Here is a 24250-nt window from a genome sequence, read left to right as displayed (position 1 = left end):
TGTATACATGTACATGTGTATTGTTCAAGAAAGAGTAATTACTCATCCGATTTTCTATTGCAGCTCTTATAATTACACTCTCGCAGTAATTTTTTGAAACATCATCATGATAATGAGTTTATAATAAAGGAAAATGTAAAAAAAAATTATATTCATTAATTGATTATTTCATTTTTTATTTTCCATTTTGTTAACAGGTATCTTGATTTATTCTGCGATTGTAACTTTCCCTTTTGGTCCTGGTTGAAATCAAAATCGTTTACCAGTAAGAATGTATTATGTTTGGATCGGAATGTTCTACTGTCAAGTCTTACTGCCGGTGATTTCGATAATTGTACCTGTAAGTATTGTTTATGAATTGATAAACAATGAAATATCATCATATGCATGTGTGGGACGAGTATAAGTTCTTATTATGACATACAATGTACTGCAATTAATACTTATCATAGATATGTAATATATTGTACAATTGGGGTCATATTTACGCAGCACCTGTTTTAGTACGATTTCTAGTGCGGTTTCTTAGTGCGGTTCGTATTTTTAAGTCATTAGTTTTCTATGTTGTGTCTTTTGTACTATTTGTCTGTTTGTCTTTTTCTTTGTTAGCCATGGCGTTGTCAGTTTTCTTTTTCGATCTATGAGTTTGAATATCCCTCTGGTATGTATCGGCCCTCTTTTACAACACTTTTTTTACTTAAGGGCATACGATACAGTTACAGGGGAGATAATGACGTTGCTAACGTAAAATGTTATTTTCGCGACGTCAAATTGTGACATATCGGGAAAAGATGCATTTTTCGACTGATTTTTATCATTCAAACTGATTTAATTTGAAAACGAGTTCATGGACCCCTATTTTCTAAAACGGCAATTTGTTTCATTTTTCAGGGAGATTATGTGACCCAAATTTTATAAAACTCTAAATAGAGGATTGTTTTTAATTTTGATAAACATGCAGCAAAATATGACGTTTTTTCCTCAATTCATGAACATTTGATAAATATGAGTTATTTCTGAATAAAAAAATGCATATTTTTTTAGGATACTTATAAAATACAGAAATTAACGATTATTTTACAAAAAAACAATTTGTCTTTATCTTTTATAACAAAAAAGTTATGTCTTTCTTTCGAAAAAGAAATTACGGACACAAATCAAAGTTGAATCTGAATTTTGAGCAAATATACAAAGTTTCGACCTCATTTTACTCAAAAAGTAGCACATGAAGGTATATTTTTTATTACATATTTGATTTAATCAGGTAAAAAATAGCCTATATGCAAATTTTCATGAACTTGTAAATACAGGATCAAAACTGTATCGTATGCCCTTAATAGCAATCTTAAGCCCCAGTCCCACTAGACCACGATCGCACCACGCTCACCGCGATCTAAAATAAATTTAGATCGTGGTGAGGTCGCAGTATGAGCGGCATGAACATGTTAATTTTCGTTGTTTTCACGATGCTACTACGTCCTAATTACGCTTCTACAACGATCCCGCTACGATTAAACCACGTTCTCACCGCGCTTATTCTGCGACCTCACTACGCTTATAAAGATCTTTCTACGCTCTTCACGTTATCACCACGACCATACCACGAGTTATCCGATTGCAACACGATCTTACTGCGATTATAGCACGTTCTTACCACGATTATACTACGTTCATACCGCGATCTTACTACGTTCTCAGCAATACCGTCAATATCGTGTTTCATATCAATATAGTTCCATTCCTTCTATTTCTGATTAAAACGGAGATTTCTCGGAAACAATACAGTCATGCCACCAAAATCTACTAGAACACGTGTGCGTGGAGGTAGGGGTTGACGTAGAGGCAGAGGGAGCAAAGTATGAACGCCATACTAAACTCCAAATCGTACACAAGAAACTAAAATTAAAAATAGTACAAGACTAACAAAGGCCAGAGGCTCCTGACTTGGGACAGGCGCAAAAATAGTGGGGTTAAACATGTTTGTGAGATCACAACCCTCCCCCTATACCTCTAGCCAATGAAGAAAAGTAAACGCATAACAATACGCACATTTAAATTCAGTTAAAGAGAAGTCCGAGTCTGATGTCAGAAGATGTGACTAAAGAAAATAAACAAAATGACAATAGTACATAAATAACAACAGACTACTAGCAGTTAACTGACATGCCAGCTCCAGACTTCAATTAAACTGATACTATACACATAAGTTGTATAATACTTGTCATCAAGAGATGTCGAAACGACCAACCAAACCTAAATTACAACCTATTACTGGTCCATAAAGCTCAAATGACGATATTTTAGTGAACGATAGCAGAGATGCCACAGATGTGTCAATATATATAGGAAGATGTGGTATGAGTGCCAATGAGACAACTCTCCATCAACGTAAAAATCTATAAAAGTAAACCATTATAGGCCAAGGTACGGCCTTCAATACGGAGCCTTGGCTCAAACCGAACAGCACGCTATAAAGGGCCCCCAAAAATACAAATGTTAAACCATTTAAACGGGAAAAACCAACGGTTTAATCTATATAAAAACGAGAAGCATGGTTGAGCCGTTAGAGCAAATGGATAAATACATTCAGACAAACAATATATTTTATATATTTTATGTGAAAATGACAATAATAATGATAGTCGTAGTGTGAACGTAGTAAGGTCGTGAGAAGAGCGTGATGAGGACGGCAAGGGCGTGCTAGAATCGTACTATGGTCGTGAACAGCGTGGGAAAGTCGTAGTGGAAGCGTAGTTGGGTCGCGGTGAGAACGTGACGGTCGTAGTAAGGTCGTGATAATGTCGCTGTGAGATCGTAGCGCAATCTCTCCGAATAGAATCACGCTTTCGCTACGCTCTCGCTACGATTGTACAGCGACCTTTGCGATCTTACTACGATCTTAGTGCGCTCTCACTACGCTTTTACTACGACATAATTTCGCCACGACCGCACCACGATTGTTTTGAACATGTTCAAAGTTGGCCACGCTCTTCACGATCTTGAAGACCTCACCACGACCGTGGTACGACCTTACTGCGACCTACACGATCGTACCACGATCATCAAAATTTGCATTTTTTTTCACAGATCGTAGTGCGATCGTGGCCTAGTGGGACTGGGGTATTACGTGTAAAAACGAGATAGTTTGGAAGTGTAAGCTAGGGGTTAATATACACGCTGAACAACAGTTTTTTTTCTCGTTTAAAAACGAGTGTTCAACAATTATATAACATAACATACATAATGGTTATAAGATGTATATATCTATAGCTATATCTATAGCGATTAATCCAACACATTTGAAACGCATTGTCAAGGGTTAAATAATGTTATATCGTTTTACGCAGACAATGCTTGCCAGTATACTGATTACTGTTCAAATGGAGGATCTTGTAGTCAGGATAGTTCTGGTGATCTATCTTGCTCATGTGTCGTTGAATGGACAGGTGCGACATGCACAGGTAAGACATAAGAAAGCTACAGGGCAAAACATTTTTAATCGTTTTAACAAAAAGTGCATCACTGTGGAAGTGGTATTGTTGTATATGAGCAGCAATAAGTTAAATACAAGATTTAGATTATTTATACAATTACTTTGTGATTTCTGATTTCAAAACCGTGTTATATTTTGAATTGGCAATGCTTGAATCTTAGGCTATTGCTTATAGTGCGGCTGCTACAAGCATATTTCAGACGAATTGTGCACATCCTGCTACAAGCATGAATTTGGTATAGACCTTCCTAAACTATAACTCTTTTATTTCAGATTACCCTCTCTAAACATAAGCTTATTTTAGTTCAATGTCCACCATGTTGGATTTTACCGGAAGTAGGGGTTTTGAAGATATCTAATATATATCATATATCCAAAAGTAGTACACAACAAAGGTTTGTACCAAATATTATGACGGTAGCATGTTAGTAACACATTTTCACATACTAGCCTTCGATATTGGGCTAATTTAAGTATGATATCCGCTATTTTTGATTTTACCGGAAGTGAGACATTTTTTGCAAATGCCTCCCTATCTGAAATAAAAGAGAAATAGTTGAGGAAGGTCTATGCCAATTTCATGCTTGTAGCTGGATGTGCACAATTTTTCACAAAGCTGCCGTACTATTATATAGCAAGTTACATTTCGTGACAAAAAGTTAAAAAAAAAATTTAGTGTTTGCCCATTTGAAAGATTTAAAAAAAAATGCTCTGTATACAATTGAGCCACTGAAGGTATAATATGTTTTAAAAGTTTAATATAACTTTTTTTAGTATTTTTCAATATGACAAATTATTACAGGAATAATATTTTCTAACATCTTCTTATCATTTGTATCATAACTGGTCACTGAATAATAGCTTCATTTTTTTCAATATTTACATTTTCGTCATTTGGACAGATGGACAGTTGTCTAACTGGCAATCATACCACATTGTCTTCTTTTGATATTAAAAAAAATGGTTTAAATTTTATATCTTCATTATTGGAATATTTAACCTCCTAATCATTGCAATATGACCATGACACTTGGATTATGTTTATTGTATGACAATATACCGTAGGCTTTATGTCTCTTTGGAAAATGTCAAGGCAATGCAAAATGGTCTATATTTTTCAATTCATTTTTAAATAAAGTTGACTTTTTCTCTGGCAATCACTCTCGAAAATACGAAAACATTATATGTCAAGATCACTTTATATTTTACATTTAAATCATGTTTCACGAAAATTGATAACCAACTAATACAAGTAATTGCACAGTATTATTATAGTGGCCATGTTGCTTGCAATGTATCAATTTTTGGCTTGGACGTTACTGAAAGTATATGAAATTAATGCAGCAAAAAAGAAGCAAAATCTTTAAAATCATCGAAACGTCAATATAATGTATTCAATTGTACACATGTGTGTCAGTTCGAAAACAGTCCAATACAGTGCAATTTCATTATACAACCAACACCTGTATATAAGGTCTTCTTTCAGCAAAACATCATGAATATCGTATATCAATATCGATCATCGGAAATGCTTCTCTCGTAACTATTGCTTAAGTAAATATAATGGTTAATATAGCAACTAGTTGCAGATTTCTGTCATAGCTGATAATTTAAGCAAAACAATATTTGGTAGTTTTTATAAAGCATATAAAACAGACAATTTGTCAGATAATCATCAGCATACTCCGTCACTATATCATTCAGCAGGACCATTTACCAGTTACATTTTAATGTTGTGTTTCTGTTGTGTCGTTGTTCTTCTCTCATAATTGATGCGTTACCCTCAGTTTCGGATTGTAACCATGATTTTTTTTCTTAATCGATTTACGAGTTTCAAACAGCGGTATACTACTGTTGCCTTTATTATTAATTCGAAACAAAGTGCTTGATCATTAAATCATGTAATTAAATGAGGACTTGCTGCAACAGTAAGAAAGACCATTACTAGCAGTTTTAGTCACTTGTAGTGTCTGCAGCTATATCAGTCCTCATAATTTTGCAAACAAAACTATGTGCAAGGAAGTAACTGAATATATCTTAGATAAAATAATTCAGTTTATTGTACACGTCTATTATCTTACCCAATTTGTTTTTCGATACTGCTTTTTCATATTTCTTTATAACTGTAACTGGTCTGTATAGAAGCGCACATATGTATGAACACATGTTTATCATGCCACAAATTAAAATCAATATGCAAATTGCTGTAATACAAGACACATCTGAGTGTTAAACATACTTTTACTTACCAAATGTAGAATACGCAAATTATTGCGTAGAAAATATGGACAACTTTCATACTAATTGGAGTAAAACAGCAGAAAACACACTTGCTGCTTTAGCCTGTACTGGTGAATACACGGGTAATGCCTTAAGATACTGCAGCATCAATGGAAAGTGGGAGGAACCAAACTACAGTAGTTGTTTAAGTAACTCTATAGAACATATCAAAGAACAGGTAAATCCTTTATATACTTTGACATCGTGTTTCTTTCATATATGTACATGGTTAATTTTCGATATTTACAGCATATAAAAAACCTGCAGAATCTTTGTTGAAAGTTTCGTTATAATCTTCAAAAATGATATGTGCAATCAAAACAAGCGGCCATAATTTCCTTGTTGGTTATAACAGAAGATTTATTTAACTACCAAACTTTTGGATACTAGAACACTCTAATATGCTATAATTAATGCATGGTGAATCATTTATCAGAAATCAAGTTATAGGTTTGACAGGAAATGACCTCTAAAAATCAATAAAAAAATATACTTGCTATTGAAGAATTAAAGGGGCACTCGAAAAATTTCAAGCATTTCTATACAATCCCACCGAAGTTATTTTATAAAGTTTGAAACAAATCATTTTAGACAGCAAAGTTATTGTCTGGAGACAATCAAACTGATCCTGTGACCATTATCCTTGACAATCTAGAAAACATAACAAGAGACAATAATGAATTACGGTCAGGTGACCTGCTGACGTCATCAACTGTACTTAATGATATTGCCAAGTATGTTGCCAACCACACAGAAGACCTTTCAGTTGATCAGCTACAGGTTGGTTACTTACATCTAACAATTGACAATGCAATAGTAGCAACATTTCAGCAGCACCTGCATACGGGGTACATATCTCTCAATTGATACGATATCCCCGTGCTTGTATTTCCTATCATATCTTTCTTGATAGAGAGTTGCTGCTCACAAGGAAGCTATTAAACCAAGAGTTCCAAATGGTGAAGTTGAAATCATCCCTTCGTAAATTTTACGGACGCCATCACGAGTTGGCTGACCGTTATCGAATAACCGTTTCTCAAATAATATCGGATATGTTCCTTACTTCGTAACTACTATCCCCTTCTATTTCATGAATGTGACCTACCGAGTTAGACATTTAACCTAATTTGTTATAAAATTAGCAACACGACGGGTGCCACATGTAGAGCAGGATCTGCTTACCCTTTCGAAGCACCTGAGATCATCCCTAGTTTTTGATGGGGCTCGTGTAGCTTATTCATTGGTTTTGTTTGGTGAGTCATGTGTACTATTGTTTCTCTGTTTGTCCTTGTCATTTTTAGCCATGGCGTTGTCAAGTTATTTCGATTTACGAGTTTGACTGTCCCTTTGGTATCTTGCGTCCCTCTTTTTTTACTTAGGTTATGCATAAAGTCTTTCACATTGAACTTAATTTCAAGGTATAAAACCAACTTTCATATTTTATTCAACAGCAGTTTCTAAATGTTAATGATTGTAAAAGATTTGAGATACAGAGTAAATGAAAGTGCAATGCCAACTATGTACCTGGAAACTCTCTTCTAAATAACAAAGTGTGAAACAGCGACTACACCTGTCTGTTAAATCAATATAATTTGTTTTTCAGATCTTTGGATCTTTATGCAACAATTTACTTGATGAAAGAAACCATCAGTCATGGGACGAACTTAACAACGAGGTTTATATTTTGCAATACAATAAATACATGTTAAGATAGGGAAAAAATCAGCACTTACTACCTAATGTTATTCTGTTTAAAACATACTTATACAAGCGTCTATGTGTCGTTATTTTGTAAGTAGTAACTGGTTATGATGTTAAAGTAAGATACATATTCAAGCTCCATGACCGGGTTTATTAAATGTCTAGTGTAAGTTGAACATATTATTTAGAACGATTAAGATTTGGTTAACTTACTGCAAAAGAACACTTCTCTTTACTTGACATCACTTGGAACGCTGAAACCAAAATATTGAAAACCAAGTATGTAATATCTGAACTATCATTCTTTGATATTACTCTTATTTAAACAAAATATTATCTGAACTAATCAAGATTGTCAACATATTTTTTTTCTCCATTTGACGGACGTGTCATTTTCTCAAAAAACAATCGGCATCCAAATGGAAACCAACTGTGGTCCTCTTTATGCTGATTTTTATTAATATGAGGCTGACTTCATACAGGAAGTTTTTATAAGTGTCCTTTAACTTCCCATTTATGTCTTTATGGAATATCTGTTTCACAGATTATAACGGATATGTTTAAATTGTAATATATACAATCTCTCCCCTCTTGCTCTCAATGTAATCTAACGAGTATTTCTAGACTTATCAACGGAATTGAACGGGATTGAGCAGCACGAAAGATGCAAAAGAGGGACGAAATATACCAGAGGGATAGACAAACTTAAAAGATTGAAAAAAAAATCGACAACGCCTTGGCTAAAACTAAAAGACAAACACACAAATAATAGTACAGAAGACAAAACATAGAAAACTAAAAACTTAACAGCACGAACCCCACCAAAAACTTGGGGTAATATCAGGTGCTCCGGAAGGGTAAGCAGATCCTGCTCCACATGTGGCAACCGTCGTGTTGCTTATGCTATTACAAATCCGGTTATTTTATAACAGTCTACTAACTCGTGATGGCTTCAGTAAAAATTTACGAAGGGGTGATTTCAACTTCACCATTTGGAATTCTTGGTTTTAATAGCTTCCTTGTGAGCAGCAATCCTCTATCAAGGTAATCATGATTGGAAACACAAGCCCGGGAATATCGTATGAATTGGGAGATATATACTCCTTTTGCAGGCGCTACTTTAATGTTGCTACATAGAAATGGACAGTTCACAATCAGGAAGCTTATTTTAACTCTTTTGTCGTAATAAAGTTTTGTTTTCAACCGACCCTCATTGACTTAACTGTATCTGTAGTATCCTTTATCTCTAGTTCGATGGGAGAGATTCGTTGAATATAGTCACCGAATTTTGTATTATTTAGTGAGGGAACATCACCTATATAGTGAAACATATAGAGCATACATATGTTTACACTCCCGGAGCACCTTATGCCACCAAAGTTTTCCACGATGTTTTTTTTTTCTTTTTCTTTCTAAGCCATGCTGTTGTTAGTCAATTTTTGAGTTTGAATGTCTCTTTCATATCCATCGCGTTTCTGTTTAACAAATGACTGAATATTCAAAAGAAAGATCTATCAAAGCAACACAAGTAGTGCAGAGGCAGAAAAAAATCAGGATAATCGAATACAAGAAAGAACAAATCAATCAATATAGAACATAGCTCCATACCATAATATTTTGTAAAATAATCCTCTAAAAAGGGAAATGTTGTATATTACTTCACATATAACAGACATCTATTTGATATTCTCGAAACATCTACTTATTTATTTCACCAGGGTTTAGGTGGTGTTACTTCATTAGTAAACGCTGTTACAGAGTATTCTAATACATACAACGATGTTATTGGCGATGAATTATCCTTAGTGGTTGCAAAAGAAAATATCGGTACGTTATTAAACTCTGGTGACTTATGAACCTCCGTTTATTATTGCAAATTCAGTCGACATAAAACCGGTGGCAATTACGACGTCAAACTGTATTTTATGATTTCGGGTGTGTTTTTTCACAGAGCAGATAATCACGCAAAATCTACATGGAAATTCAATAATTGATGCCGCCTTTATAAGTACAATAATCTTTCAAATTAAAAGAAATGCATATTCATTAACTCATACATTTTTCAATATGAAGCCAACAACTTTTGTGGAACTCAATGTAGTGTGCTGTCATTGATTTTTGAGTATTGGTTTAGTAGACAATTGATTAGATTGTCCTTTTGGGATGTAATATTTCAACAACACAAAAAGCTCGTTGAAGTAAGGCAGCTTTGTATTACTTTTAACAGTTGTTCAAAATCTAAATGTATATTATGTTATAATTCTGTATCATTTTATATACGATCAATATACTGTGGATTCAATTATTTTTGTTGGTATCAATTTTCGTTGGTTGAGGAAAACTCGCATTTCGTAGATATTTAATTGCGTGGTTCACCTGTACCCACAAAAAATATTGGTAAAATAACGAATCATAATGAATTCACAGTATAACAGTTATTCAAGAAAATCCCATTATTTCAGTAATGCAAGTCGGAAAGGCTAGTTCGAATGAGATAACTGTACCTGACCGATTGAAAACATCTGACTCGTGGATATCAGACTCAACAACTGAAATCAAACTGAAAAAGAATATCTGTAGCGGTAAATACATACGATATATTACAAGAAGCAAGACACACATATCTTTCGTCGCTTACACTCAAGACGCAAGACATTTGGAGCAAACCTACTCAAGTATTCAAAAATATAAACAGAGGAGGAAATTAAAAGTAAAAAAATAACTTATACACTGCTAAAACACTACTGTTTGCGAATGGCATAATGAGGGAAATTTTGCAGTTACACTTACTCCAATTTGTTTTTTTGATTTTGAACATAAAAGGGTGCAATCTTCAGTTACGTGTTGGAATGGGAAAAAAGTGATGATACTTTGTACTTAAGATAAACTGTCCATGTCTCATCTAAAAGTGGAATTTAAAGTGATCTAAAAACATAAAAAGAAATAATTCAAAATAACAGCAAATAAAATAAGAAACGATTTTTGTCACTTTCGTACTCATGTTAACAATATGATAATGTTTCAAAGTCAAATTATTGAATACTAGTAATGTTTTTAAGCACAAATCTATGTGCAGCAAGAACATAAGTTTGCAGTTAATCTTTCAAACGCATGTTGCAACTGTTTTATGAATTTTGTGATTATGTCTTACATTAACTTGTCGTTACTACATTCAATATTACGTTAGTTGATCTGTTTGATATATTGTTCAATTTCATTTCATTAGGATATGTCAGACTTGTACGCGCTAAAGGTATAATACTAGCTATCCAAGTATAATTCGTTTTTAAACTTCTATAATAATAAAAACTATACTTTTTGTCACCTCTTTGTAAGTTCCATGATATGGTTGCCTCTAATTAGACAGGCCGTAGGGTTAAACAGACAACCTCGTATAAGTATTTTGGAACATCTCCATTTAGTATCAGAGATCCATAAAATCAATTATTGATGAGGTTATCTAAAATACCAAACATTCTTGCACCGTGTATTGGCCTAAAACAAAAGTTTATATTATTTATATTAATCGTTATGATTATACATGACTTGCATTACATCGTGAGGAGATATCAAGCTACTCCATCATTATCTTTTCGTTTATCAATTGGGGAAAATCATGATAAGAATGTGTAAAGATGTATGCTCATGTACTAATTAAACAATAAACACCATACATAATCAGTATGTTCTTTTCCAGGTCTGACTGGATATAGTAGCACATTCTATAGAAATATTTCACGCTTTTTTCCGAAGTATATAATTATAAATGGGTAAGTTTAAAATTGTTTTTGCAGATGTTTTAATCCAACAAAATCAATAAACTCTATTGTTATTGTTACGGGTAAAAGAAAAACCAAAATAGACCTGTACACGTATTCACTTAACTGTTAAAACAATTTCCATTTGTTCATGTTGTTGTTTTAAATAATTGGAAGACTAGATTGTGAAATGCAGTCTTTTTATAAGCTAGATCTCCTTCGTACATTTACCGGCATCATTACTTCCTTTGTTATATGTGTTATTAGTTATACTTGATTGAAACGAGAGTGGTTGTCCATTTGTTTTGTAGTATATATAGCAGAGCGTTTGATTTTGTGAGTCTGGCGTACTGAATTATAATCCTGGTACCTTTGATAACTATTAATGAACAAATGCATTTCTGTTCGGCTCTTTATCTAAAACATTTATGGTAATGCACTCTACTCCGGTAAAATTTTGAAACATCTTTAATATCAGTTTTGACTGAACAAATTTTAAAAATTCAGTTTTACTCTTATATTGCCTACGTACATTCGGAAGTTCTCACTCGGTACTCCGATTTCCTAATATTGAAGCGCTTGCTCACAATAGCATTTAACAATTATTTAATACTTTCTTTGAATTTGCAGGCTACAATTTGAAAATAACTGTATTTATTCTACTTGCAGAAACATAACACCATTTAATGGGAGTTATGGTGTAAATTCTATAATAGCTGATTTTACGATTCATGGAACAACTTGTTCGGATTATTCCTTAATTATTAAATTCGAACATCTTTTGGTGAGTAAATGTTTCAAAAATATTTCCTATCTTTTTTCTGTCACTATTCAATCTTGCTACATTTCTTGTTTTGGTTTTTTGAAAATGTCTGGATGCACAAACAGTTCTAGCCTCGGGCATGGGTGAAGTGACATTAATGTTAAAATGTGAATATTGTGCATCAAAGTTGATACCGTTCCTGTTATTACTACCACCGAAGTAAACTTATGGTGTTGAACTGTTAGTCCCTGAGGGAATCCCCATACCAGTAGCCAGTACCTCGATATTGTTCTACTTAAATTTGCTGTTAAAAAATCTCATTTTCTCTTAAAAGATATCAATGTATCTCCCTCGGGCATACATAGATCTGATTTTTGAATTTAGTGAATTTAGTGTTGTTGTTTTTTTGTTTTACTTTGAAGAGTTTGTTTAAGGTTTGGTACATTAATATAGCGTACATCACTGTAACAACATTTAATTGACATCGTTAATTTTATAAAATACACCTTAACTAGGTAAAATGTGTTATTTAATGCATTTTTATAAACCAATTATATTTATTAAATGATATTTTCTTTACACATGTTCATAAATAACAGTAGGAACAACGTTTCATCTTCTGTGTTGTTCTACTTTAGCTTTGTCATTTTCAGTTACAATTTTCTGATGATATCGTGATTTTCTAAATAAATATTGTTTTTCAAATCTACTTGCGAAATGAATTGTTTTACAAATTTGCAGGCACTATAATCAAGAAAGAAGTATGATTATGAATATGAAACACCTTAAAGTGATTTGTTTGAATTAAATACTCACGGTGGTAAATTCGTTATACAAACGATATGCATACATGAGAATTGAGTTAGAATATGCCTTTACTATGTTTAAAATAATGTTGTTTTGGTAATGTTTTTAACAAGGGAAACTATTCCAAACCATTTTGTGGACATTGGGATTTCAGTGCTCCGTAAGTATGAAAATTATTTTCATAAAAGTGAGGTCAATTGTCATGATGGCCAATGAGACTACTATCTCCCAGAAACAAAAAGGTTGAATATAGACTACTCCCTGTCCAATTTTCGAAAACCAAATGAAAACAAGCGTCCATATTTCTGCTTAAATTATAAACAAAAACAAATATGAATAACAAGGCAACTTATTTGGTGGGGTAAACCATGTTTTAAACGACTCAATCCTCTATCAACTACATGTAGAACAAAAATACGTGTTTTACACAAGAACATTGATGGTGTTCGAATGTCTGAGTTCTTAACTTTTTTAAACAACATTTGTACAATTTTTTTTATTTAGATATAAGATAAATATTAGCATTTATGTAATGTTTTTGAGAACAGTTACCCTTTGATATTATTTTGTAAGATTATATATTATCAAAAATACTGCATTTGCGACATGTATATTTTCAATCGTAGGAATACTGTTAATGGATCGTGGTCTACTTATGGTTCACGAGTTGTTGATGCTGCTACCTCACACACAATATGTGAATATAATCACACAACAAATTTCGCTATTTTGATGAGCCCAAGGAGAACAGTATGTTTACTTCTGTTATATAATATATCACAATTTCTCATTAAAATATCTCATGATATATCACATCTCCCTAAATATTTAATGCTCGTGATATAAAAAAAAACTAATAGGGATGACAACTAAAAACATAATGCAGTGAAGCCCATTTTCATGTTCTTTCTAATTGGTGTGATTATTATATTTGCATGTGCAAATATGGTTATGGATTTTAACTGACTAAAGTTTCTTATATATGCACGTTTCATACCTTGTTGGAAGTCATTACAATTAGTTTGCACATGGAAAGGGTCTAACTGTTTCTGCACCTTTTGTTTTTGTACTGACAGCACTTTATATTTATAATCAATTTTCAAGCATTTAACCTTGCCTTAAGATCTATAAATAAGATCGAGGCATAAAATCAAATGGAACACCAATTCAAAATCAATATGCAAATGTATCCAAAATCGGTAACCTTTTTATTTTGCCTCCCTCATTTGCGCAAAGTATAGTTTTATCCTTCCTGTATATGTTAGTTTGTTAATAATATCAAATACCATATCATTTTAGAAAAGTACGACTTAAAAGCAAACATAATTCATTCTCTGGGGAAACTAGACCAATCATTCAGGCAGATTTTTTTTTCTGAAAAAAAATACGACTTTGAATCGTAATTCATCGTTTTAAGGCATACAATGTTATATTTTGTTAAAATAATACATCAATATGAAAATGAAAAACCTTTACCTGAAGATGACGTTTTTTTGTTCATATTAAAAATGACATCATCACAAAAATATCTTTTTATATCGTAAACTATTCTGTTATTCAGTTACTCATTCAACTGTATTAACGATATGCTGTGTTTGCATTGTGGTAATATGCTATTTCGTGTTCAGTCTTTGCTTAAGGGAATGATATAGGTTGTCTCATGTGTTATGTGTTGTTGCACTAGAAAATAGTATTGATTTTTGTTTGATGTTTGAACCTTGTAAAATGTAAAATACTTGCTGACGTTTCTTATATTTTAAATTTTGCATAAAACTAATATTGGAATACAAATGTATACGGACTCCGTCAACTTTAACGAGTTATGACTGTGTTTGAATTTGTTGTTGGTATATTTTCCCTCAAAAGGTTTTGGTACCTTTCGCTGTTGGCTTTTTGTGCAGATCCATCGACATACTACAAGAAGTAGTATAACTAGTCTGCACAAGTATGTAATAGTATACTTTAATGTCAGTTTATCATTCTAAATGTAATTTTAATATTTTACAAGCCACCTTCTCACTATTTTCCACTGAGCCTAATATCAGCCATCGGATGTGGAGTATCCATTTTGTTTCTGGTCATTACAATTCTTATTCATTTTGTTCTTTGGAGGTAAGTTTTACAAATTTCATTTATGCATTGTTGTTAAATAGCGTTGTTGTCATGGATACTCATATAGAAATTTCAGTGGAACGTAAAATTTTTATTTAAAAAAAAACATACACATTTTACACTTTGATACAAAATTTCAATGCATACTAAAACCATTGTTGTCCTGGTAAAGGTTATCCAGACTTAAACTGAATTTTAACCCATAACAAATTGATGGTTTATACTTTTCAAAGATATCATATAAAGACATGTATTTGAATTTCATGTATGACCTTTCGGAAAGTGTTTTTAATAAAAAATAAATTTAAAAAAAAAACATTTGTACACAGCTTTGGTGTAACTATTGTCGAAATTTCTTTGTAAATGCTAGTGCATGATCACCTTTAGAAAAAATAACCCATGTTACTGTGTACTTATAACAATTGAGAGGATTGTCCATATATTTGTACTTTTTTTATATATATTTGAAAGAAAATAAGTTTTGTGTCTAGCCCTGACACATCTACAAAATCGAAGATGAGAAACCAAATGTGCAATAGGGATGAGACACAAGTTAATCAAACTTATATAGTCTTCTCCCAATGAAACCTTTCATTCGACCCGTCTACAATTGTACAGTACTTCACTTGATACTGACTTATAAACTACTGAAAAGAACAGAAAAATATGTTACAACAACTTTTTTTTTAATGCAATAAACGCTTTATAAATTGTATGCTCCGGACGTGTTTTTCAGAAATAACCTATACCAGAAACGTTCAATATCGAATGCAAAATATTTTGAAGAACCGAAACAGAAGAGCGTAATGACCACAATTGGATCTTAACAAAATAACCAAACTAATTAAAGGTCAACTTTGCTTATTGAGTTGCAACCTTGCTAATTAATTTATCAATTAAAAAACGGACAATTTAAGTGAGCTGTGATTAATCGTTACATATTGGTTAAAGTATAATATGATCGTTATGAAATACTTTTCTTTTTAGTTTGTTATTAAGACAATCAAAACAGATATATCCAAAAATAAATTAAACAGTAAAGGTTGATAATTTACAAAAAGAATTAAAATAAACACTATAACACGTAATTAAGATACTGAACCAAGTCAATACAAATAATCTATCTTCCTAGACCTCAACGGTTTTGTAGATATATTCTAGACTCATGATCATGTATTGATCGGTTTTGTAATTGTTGTAGGTATGTGAGAACTGACAGAACAAAAACACTGATGAACCTATGTGTGGCATTAATTATGTCGTATGTAATATTCTTAGCTGGAATAACACAAACAGAAAATAAAGTAAGAACATAGGAAAGAAGTTTTATATGAGTTTGACTGTCCCTCACATATTATAAAACTAGAACAACATGTGATTCAAAACTGGCACGAGAGGAGAAGAAACCAAATAAAAATATAAGTCAAGGACAAACTGACAACTCCATTGCAAATAATAAAAACGACGATTATCTACGTTGGTATCCAAAAATAACAATAAGCTATCATTATCAAAATAAGAAGATGCGGTATACTTGCCAATAAGACAACTTCCCATCAGAGACAAAATGAATGCATAGAAAACTTGCTCTAAAATGAAATAGAAAGATTAAAGAGACGTGTTATGATATCCATAAATGTAAACCGACAATGGTTTGAGCACACAGGATTGTTCATATGTGTCTAAAAAGATAGCAATTTCATTGCACAAGTTGTTTGGAAAATAGGAAACTGCAGACTATGGAAAACAGGATAATGTTTAGACTGATATAGGTACATCTGATTTTACCTTTTGCTCAATTTTCTTTAGTCAACGTGAAGTTAGCCAAAATAAAAGCTATAACAAAATAAAAAATAAACACGATAAAAGTAAAATCACAAAAATATTGAACTTAGAGAGAAAAATCAATTCGGAAAGTCCATAATCACATGTAAAAGAGAGTTTCGACAAATTTTTAGTTAGAATTATTCTCATCAAACCATGCAGTTACAAAGATTACAGAGGAGTTAAGAGTAAATATATATCTAAATAAAAATGCATTACAAATGCATAAAATGTCATAGTCACATATGAACAAAATAATTTTATATCTACCACAGCAAATCTTAGTAGACGAGCAATGAACAGAAAACAAAACTACATCAGTATTTAGTTATAACTCAAATTCAGGGTGCATTTGTAATTTCTTAATCGAGCCACCATAGAAGCATAGTCATCTACGTAGAATGTACTTTTCCTTATAAAAAGAATAAATCATATTATCGTTATTATATATTGCGTTGTTTTATATCTTATTTAAAGGTTATATGTTCAGCGATTGCAGTTGGTTTGCATTTTATGTTCCTAACAGACTTTGCTTTGATGCTGGCGGAGGGTATTCTTATTGTGAGAATGGTAGTTATTGTTTTCCCGACAAGTTCCATAATTCATAAGCTTATAACAGCATGTTGGAGTAAGTTACATTTACATCACATAATAAAAACAAACAAATATTTAATAAAGAAGCACAAAAAGGTACATCCTCATTCATTGCTTTCTTATTTTTGAATTTTAATAATGGTTGTTAAATCCACCCATACACGATAGAAAGATTTAAAGTACTGGGAATGGTTAGATTAATAGTTATCAAGGTATCAGGCTTATAATTTGATACGCCAGACGCGCTTCATCAGCAGTGGCATCGACCCCGTGGTTTTAAATTAATTCATCATAGATACCAGGATTAAACTTTGTATTTACACCAGACGCGCGTTTCGTCTTCAAAAGACTCATCAGTGACGCTCAAATCCATAATAGTTAAAAAGTCTAAATAAATAACGAAGTTGAAGAGCATTGAGGACCAAAATTCTTTACAGTTTTGCCAAGTACAGCAAAAGTAATCTATTTTTGAGGTAGAAAATCGTTAGTATTTCAAAAATTCAAAAGTTTAAAATTAAAATAGACAGCGTTAAGTCTACATATTAAAATGATTAGTTTTATTTGATCATACAATGTATAACAGCTCATTTGGTTTCAATGCAAAAAAAAATATTGTACTAGCCGAAACTAAACTAGACCGAGACTAAATGGTCACTGCAACATGAATTTATTCATGGTTTTTAATGCTTAAAAAATAGATAGGTTTGTATCAAAATTCCAGGTCAGGTCCTACGTCAATATATTTGTTGTTTAAATTTTAACAACAAACAAAAAGCATCAAACGAGATAATGTTACTTAAAAACAAAAAACTCATTAACCCTGGAATAAATATCCCTTTAAACACAGGGATAATAACATGTTCAATTTCACGTTGGGTTCATGTATCTTTGAGATTTTCCCAATTTCCATTCTCAATTTGACATTTACGGCAGTGCAAAACATCTTGCACTGTACTTATGGTAGATCTTACAGTGTAACAAAACTTATGAAAAATATTGTAAGTAGGCTTCCCTCTATACAAAAAAAAACAATTTTCAATTCCAGTTGTTCCTGCTGGCATAGTTGGAATTACTGCTGGTGTGACTAACTTTAAAGGCTATGGCAATCAACAGTTGTACGTATAAACCACTTAAATATATAGTTTAATATATTCATATTGAACTGTTGAGCAATAGGAAACAATGTTGAGTCGAAATAGTATTACCACATACGAATGCAAATAGTATATAATGATTAGAATGGTGATGAGTGGTGGCTGATTACGTTTATTTGTCAATTTAACGCATATCAAGGACGATAATTTCTTGATGTTAAGTGAATATGAATTTTGCTTTGAACTAAACCGAAATGATATGCCGTAATGGTAATATCCAATAACACAGCTGAAGTCCTTAATTAAACTAAATGTTAATATTACCTTCACTCAAATTGAGCAGGTTTTGATCTTACTTCTATTTATTGAAGGCTTATAAGTACTAGCGTTCATGGTTTTTACTTTAACCAGATCGGGGTCGAACCAAAATATGGATTTACGCCGATGTTTTTGAATTATTTAAAGACTTCATTAATACTAGATATTCGGCAATAAACGATTACTACTGATAGACAGCTTCCTGTCATGGGACTGGCCATACATTATGTGGCGGGTTTAAACTAGTTTGAAGGTGGGTAAACCATTCCCAAATCTGCGTCAGTGTTGTATTCCCACACAACAATAAGTAATTTAATCTGACGAGATACTGACTTTTTAACTTATGACAAATGTATTGGTATGTGTTCTACATGCTAGTGTTATATTTGTTTTAATGTTTATGTTTTGCATATTGAATGAACAGGTCTATTTAATCCTGTGTTTATACATGTATTAACCAACAGAGGATTACTTCAATTAATTATTTCAGTTGTTGGTTAACCCTTGAATCGAATCTCATCTGGGCGTTCATTGGACCAGCACTACTTGTTATAGTGGTATGTATGTACGAATGATGTAAGAACGTTACCATTCCGAATTCAGGAATATGATGATAAGATATTAATATTTCCATTTTGTTATCTTAAATTCTGATATGTACTTCATTTTTTTTGGTGATGATTGATAAAAGGTGGCATGGGTGTCTAATGTATACAAATATTGTGTTTAACTGTATTACTTTTGGTTCACTCATATCATTTGGAAAGTACAGTTTTAAAACGAAAATTAAACTGCTTTCACGGGAGAGGCGAAGTTTACGATGCCAATAGTCAAATTAATAAGCCGAAAACTAACTGACAATGTAATGGTAACACAAATATAGATAACAACAATATAGCTTGCTCTTGATATGCTCAATAGAACCAAAGAGTGACCAACACCACAATAATATATTTTCGTGTACTATTTACTTCATTTTTTTTTTCGATTTCTTCCACAGGTTAATGTCATGTTCGTCATTATTACAGTGTATAAAATGATGACCAGTAGAGGGTTAGCTGCGAAAACAATTCAAGTAAAATTTAAGTAAGATTGCTTTTGACGATTATTTTTTCAGCATCTATCAAAAATATTGTATTGTCTTGTTGACGTTCAATTGGAAAATGCTTGGAACAAATACTTGTTTATTTTACTAACCGGAGAGTATTTCATAGCTTAATATTTACCATAAAAATCGCTTTACTCAGCAACATCTTTCAATACGAAGGAAGATAGGAAAAGATAAGTAATTATTAGTAGGAAAAAGTCATCAAATTTAAAGGAAAATAACAAAACGACACAAATGATAAAAGCCATCTTTCATGAAAGGATAACAGAATATACGACAACTGAGTAAACAGTACAATCCATTACAAGACAGTACTAATACAGGCAAATAGTACCGTATCACACTTGGATGTTCTGTTGCAACTTGGACCATATGTCTTAACATTATTATTGAACTAAAAGAATTAAGTAGCATGTGTACTGCGTTGACATTTGTATATTAAGCAAACATGATAAGCATATATATTATTATCAATTTAAGATACTTAAACTAAAAACTGAACATAACGTTAACACTACGCAGGGAATGGAGGCTGGGTAGATTCGGACATACGATAAAACCTATAACGAACCGAAGAGCTTTCGCTAACTTAGATATTTAATTGACACCCGTATCAGGTTTTACCCTTTACCCGTTATTGTAAGCAAACGTGACACATAAATTAGTAGGACATTGACTTGAATGGTAAACGAGGGATATATTTATAATTTATAATATATGACGATAAAAATTATGAACGAAAAAAACAATAATCTACAATAAGTCAAAACAAACATCATCGATAAAACAATAAAAGTGATTTGAGACTCTAATACATACCGTAGTGAACTTTATGCATATATAGCAATATAAATGTAATGTTTTCTAAAAGTTGATTCAGTTTCTCTGGGTTTTGGGTTGTGATCCGGATTTATTTTCTCGTTGCTTCTAAATTACTATGTTAGGACAGTTGTCGTGTCAGAGGTACACCCCTGTTAACTGTTAATGAGGTGAAAAAGGAGTTAAAGTAAACGAGTGTACCGGACAAATGGAGACATGCATGCTTCTATTATATAATTAAACATATGCATAATTATATGATTAATAAAACTGACAATGGAAATGGGAAGAATGTCAAAGAGATAGCAACCTTCCCTTAGGATTGTTGTCACAGAATAATTTGTGCTTGATAAATAATTAGTCATATAAAAGGAAGTAACTCTTACTTTATCAACGAAATATTCATTAATTTTGATACTTCATATTGCTTTACAAGTAAGAATACTAATGGCGTAAAAAAACGTCGTATTGTGAATAACATTATGTGTTTCTGGCAATTGTCTGTACACAAAAACTATCCTGTTCTTTCGTAGGATTGGTTTGAAAAGTATTTGTGTCATTTTACCGTTGTTTGGATTAACGTGGGTACTGGGAGCATTTTCTATAAACGATGATCTGGTCATGTTCCAATACCTATTTGCAACGTTCAACTCTCTGCAGGTATATTAGTCTTTTACTTGTTAATCAGTCAGTCAAATGGATGTTAAATATCATTAAATCCAAATAATATGTGTTAAATGCAATCATTTACCTAAATGTTCTGCGGTACACAATTTACAGATAAAGATAGTTTTACACGAGCCTTGTTTTATTTCGATAACTTCAAGATATTTATAGGATGGACGGAAGATACGAAATGTAAGCAACGTTAAAAAAAGACCAAAAAACCAAACAGGCGAAAGCAAAAAGTATAGTCAATAACGTATCCTTGAAAAAAAGCAGACTGGGCAAAAATAACGGAATTGAGCATAGGACAATTGGAAAATATCCTTCGTCATCTTTGAATCAGATCATCCATAACGTTCAATTAACTTGTGAAGGACCTTAGTTTGTTGAGTTTACTTTTCAGCAAGCAGCCTTTTTCAAAGAAATAGGAATACAAAACACATGTTCCGAAATATCAACTGGAAGATATATATATATATTATATGCATCGCTGCTTGATTGCTGCAACAGAAATATCGAAAGTCTAATGTACATGAAACGTGATTATTGCATACCAAAATGTTTAATAGTTTAATCGTATAATGTTTCAATCACCTTACTTTTCAATTACCAATAATAGAATAATCTCATTTTTATTATCCTTTAAACAGGGCTTTTTTATATGTTTGTTCCACTGTATCTTGAATGAGCAGGTATTTATCTTAACAATAGAAAGCAATTACACGAAAGAAAATAATGCATTGCTTGTGTTAATGATATACGCGGCAGTTTGTGACTGAAAAGGGTTTTCAATAGCCTAAAATATATCCCTTATCTTCAAAGAAATAGATCGTATCAGTATACATGTACAGTCATTAAGTTGTACAAACGTCAAATTTTCACCGTATGCAATATAATATATTCTAAAACTGTCAATAAAACAAATACTCAAAAAGTTTAAATGAAGCAGACGTATGAAACTATATGTAACCTTTCCGTTAGTGCCACATAGACCAACACTGATTATTAAACCACTCTTGTTTATTGTTCTGTTCAAATGTGTATTTTCTAGACAAAGCACACAAGTCATGTAATCGTTGTTTTATAGTCTTGCAGGATTCTGGTGTAAATATTCACAGATTACCTAATATTTGTAATATTTTGTTGCGTAAAATCAGACAAGTGCAAAACCACCGTTGTTTATTTGATATATCAAATTTAGTTTGTAAATAATTTCTTACAGGTTAGAGGCAATGTGCATATGTGGTAAACGGTTTTATCATATGACAATACATTTTCTGTTTTTCATTGGCTAAAAGCATATAAACTCCTCTTTAATAAAAACTTTATATTCATCGCGGCAAAAATCACAAGATGTTAATATAAGATTTGGAACAGCGTTTTGGAACAATGATACATCAACCCCAGTAGCATTCACCCTCGGCTGTAGACAAAAAGTTTAGACTTGAAATTATTTGGATCCTGCAACACGATCTAATTATTGAAAATTGTAGTCGCAATAGTTGTAATTAGGAGTAAAGATATGAGAAAAACAGATCGATCTTCAATGAAGAAATTTGCCCTGTAATGGCTTGGCTTTTTAAAACATTTTTTTTATAGAACAGATCATGTCAGTTTATTGATAAATCTGGAGGTATTCGGGTCATTTGACCTTCCCGGGTTATAAATTAATGCAGAACTATCAGTGAAGTCATCAGTAGGTTTAGACTGTAATTCGGCAATATGAAAACCCTACAGTACGGGTTCATATATACAATTGGTAGTCTAAGAGTTGTAATAAAGGTAGAATATATGACAGAAAATGACTGATCTCTAATAAAAAGGAAGTGTTTTTCGATTGCACTGATCTACGATTGTAGATGTTGCCGATATTAAAAATATTGAAAACCTTTATGGGAAAAATAAAAATTTGAAAACATATAGACTTTACAACACATATTGCCAATCAGTCTTAAAAGAAAATGGTTAGCAAAATCCGAGTATGACTGTGTTTGAATGTGGCATGTAAAAGTATGTTGTGTTGTATAAACATGATAAAATTTCAAAAGCAGTATTTAATACAACTTAGTTAACATTCGATTAATAAACAATGGCTTCAGTATCAATTTCAGAAGTTTATTAAGTAATACATCCTTCAGGGTATGATGTATATAAGTATGATTGTCATTGGCTCCTATATGTTCATTAACAGAGCTCATTGTTGAAGGTCGTACGATTACCTGTTGTTTTTTTTGTTGTTGTCATTATTGGTCTCTTGTGAATAGTTGTTTCATTGGTTATTATACCACATCTTCTTATTTTTATGTTCAGTTGATTTGTTTTATATATATTATCTGCTCTTTGGTTAGGTTGTTCTCTTTTTGTCATATTCCCCATTTCCATTCTCAATTTTATGATAAAAAGAAAAATCACAACAATACTGAATTTTTCTTTAAAAAAGTACTTAATCAAATGGCAAAATCAAAAGTTCAAACACATCAAAAAAAAATATAACAACTACCATATTCCTGGCTGAATATATAGACAATACTATGGCATTGACTTGACGTATCAACCATATAAGAATTCTACTTAAATATTCATGAAGAAAAGTGATATCAGGTCAGTGACTGTATATGACATAGAAATATACAGTCAACGCATTTTGACTGCTCAAATAGAACGAGTGCAGTATAAATCTTTAGACTCACAAAGCTGCAGGAAGTAATTGATGAAAAAAATTGTCATATCAAAATTGTCAATGATCAAATCCAGAAGTCTTGTTTTGTCTTCGGAGAGGAGTTTTAAAGAATTGTGAGTCCCTTGGTAAAAGATTTCGATGCTGCGAAATCACAAGGAAAAACTTATTATGGGTTTGCCTTTACAAATTGTGACTTGGAGAGTTGTCACATTGGCACTCATACCACATCTTCT

The 24250-nt window shown here is 32.1% G+C and overlaps 1 protein-coding gene across 1 annotated transcript in view; it reads left to right on the top strand.

Annotated features, from left to right (window-relative positions):
- Positions 1-24250, top strand: part of LOC139515639 (adhesion G protein-coupled receptor B3-like) — a 35394-nt gene that overhangs the window by 474 nt on the left and 10670 nt on the right. The window contains exons 2-20 of the mRNA XM_071305265.1: positions 198-340; positions 3348-3461; positions 5752-5951; positions 6365-6553; positions 7377-7448; positions 9193-9301; positions 9937-10056; positions 11172-11244; positions 11902-12016; positions 12916-12962; positions 13429-13552; positions 14811-14914; positions 16116-16218; positions 17216-17366; positions 18378-18447; positions 19235-19301; positions 19745-19830; positions 21205-21331; positions 21988-22029. Coding sequence (XP_071161366.1) covers positions 5778-5951; positions 6365-6553; positions 7377-7448; positions 9193-9301; positions 9937-10056; positions 11172-11244; positions 11902-12016; positions 12916-12962; positions 13429-13552; positions 14811-14914; positions 16116-16218; positions 17216-17366; positions 18378-18447; positions 19235-19301; positions 19745-19830; positions 21205-21331; positions 21988-22029 — 1773 coding nt within the window. The 5' untranslated portion in view covers positions 198-340; positions 3348-3461; positions 5752-5777. The remainder of the gene's footprint in view (positions 1-197; positions 341-3347; positions 3462-5751; positions 5952-6364; positions 6554-7376; positions 7449-9192; positions 9302-9936; positions 10057-11171; positions 11245-11901; positions 12017-12915; positions 12963-13428; positions 13553-14810; positions 14915-16115; positions 16219-17215; positions 17367-18377; positions 18448-19234; positions 19302-19744; positions 19831-21204; positions 21332-21987; positions 22030-24250) is intronic.

Source organism: Mytilus edulis, chromosome 3 (genome assembly GCF_963676685.1).
Source record: "Mytilus edulis chromosome 3, xbMytEdul2.2, whole genome shotgun sequence".
NCBI lineage: Eukaryota > Metazoa > Mollusca > Bivalvia > Mytilida > Mytilidae > Mytilus > Mytilus edulis.
The sequence above is the reverse complement of the archived record's forward strand: the minus strand, read 5'-3'. Positions and strand labels throughout refer to the sequence as shown.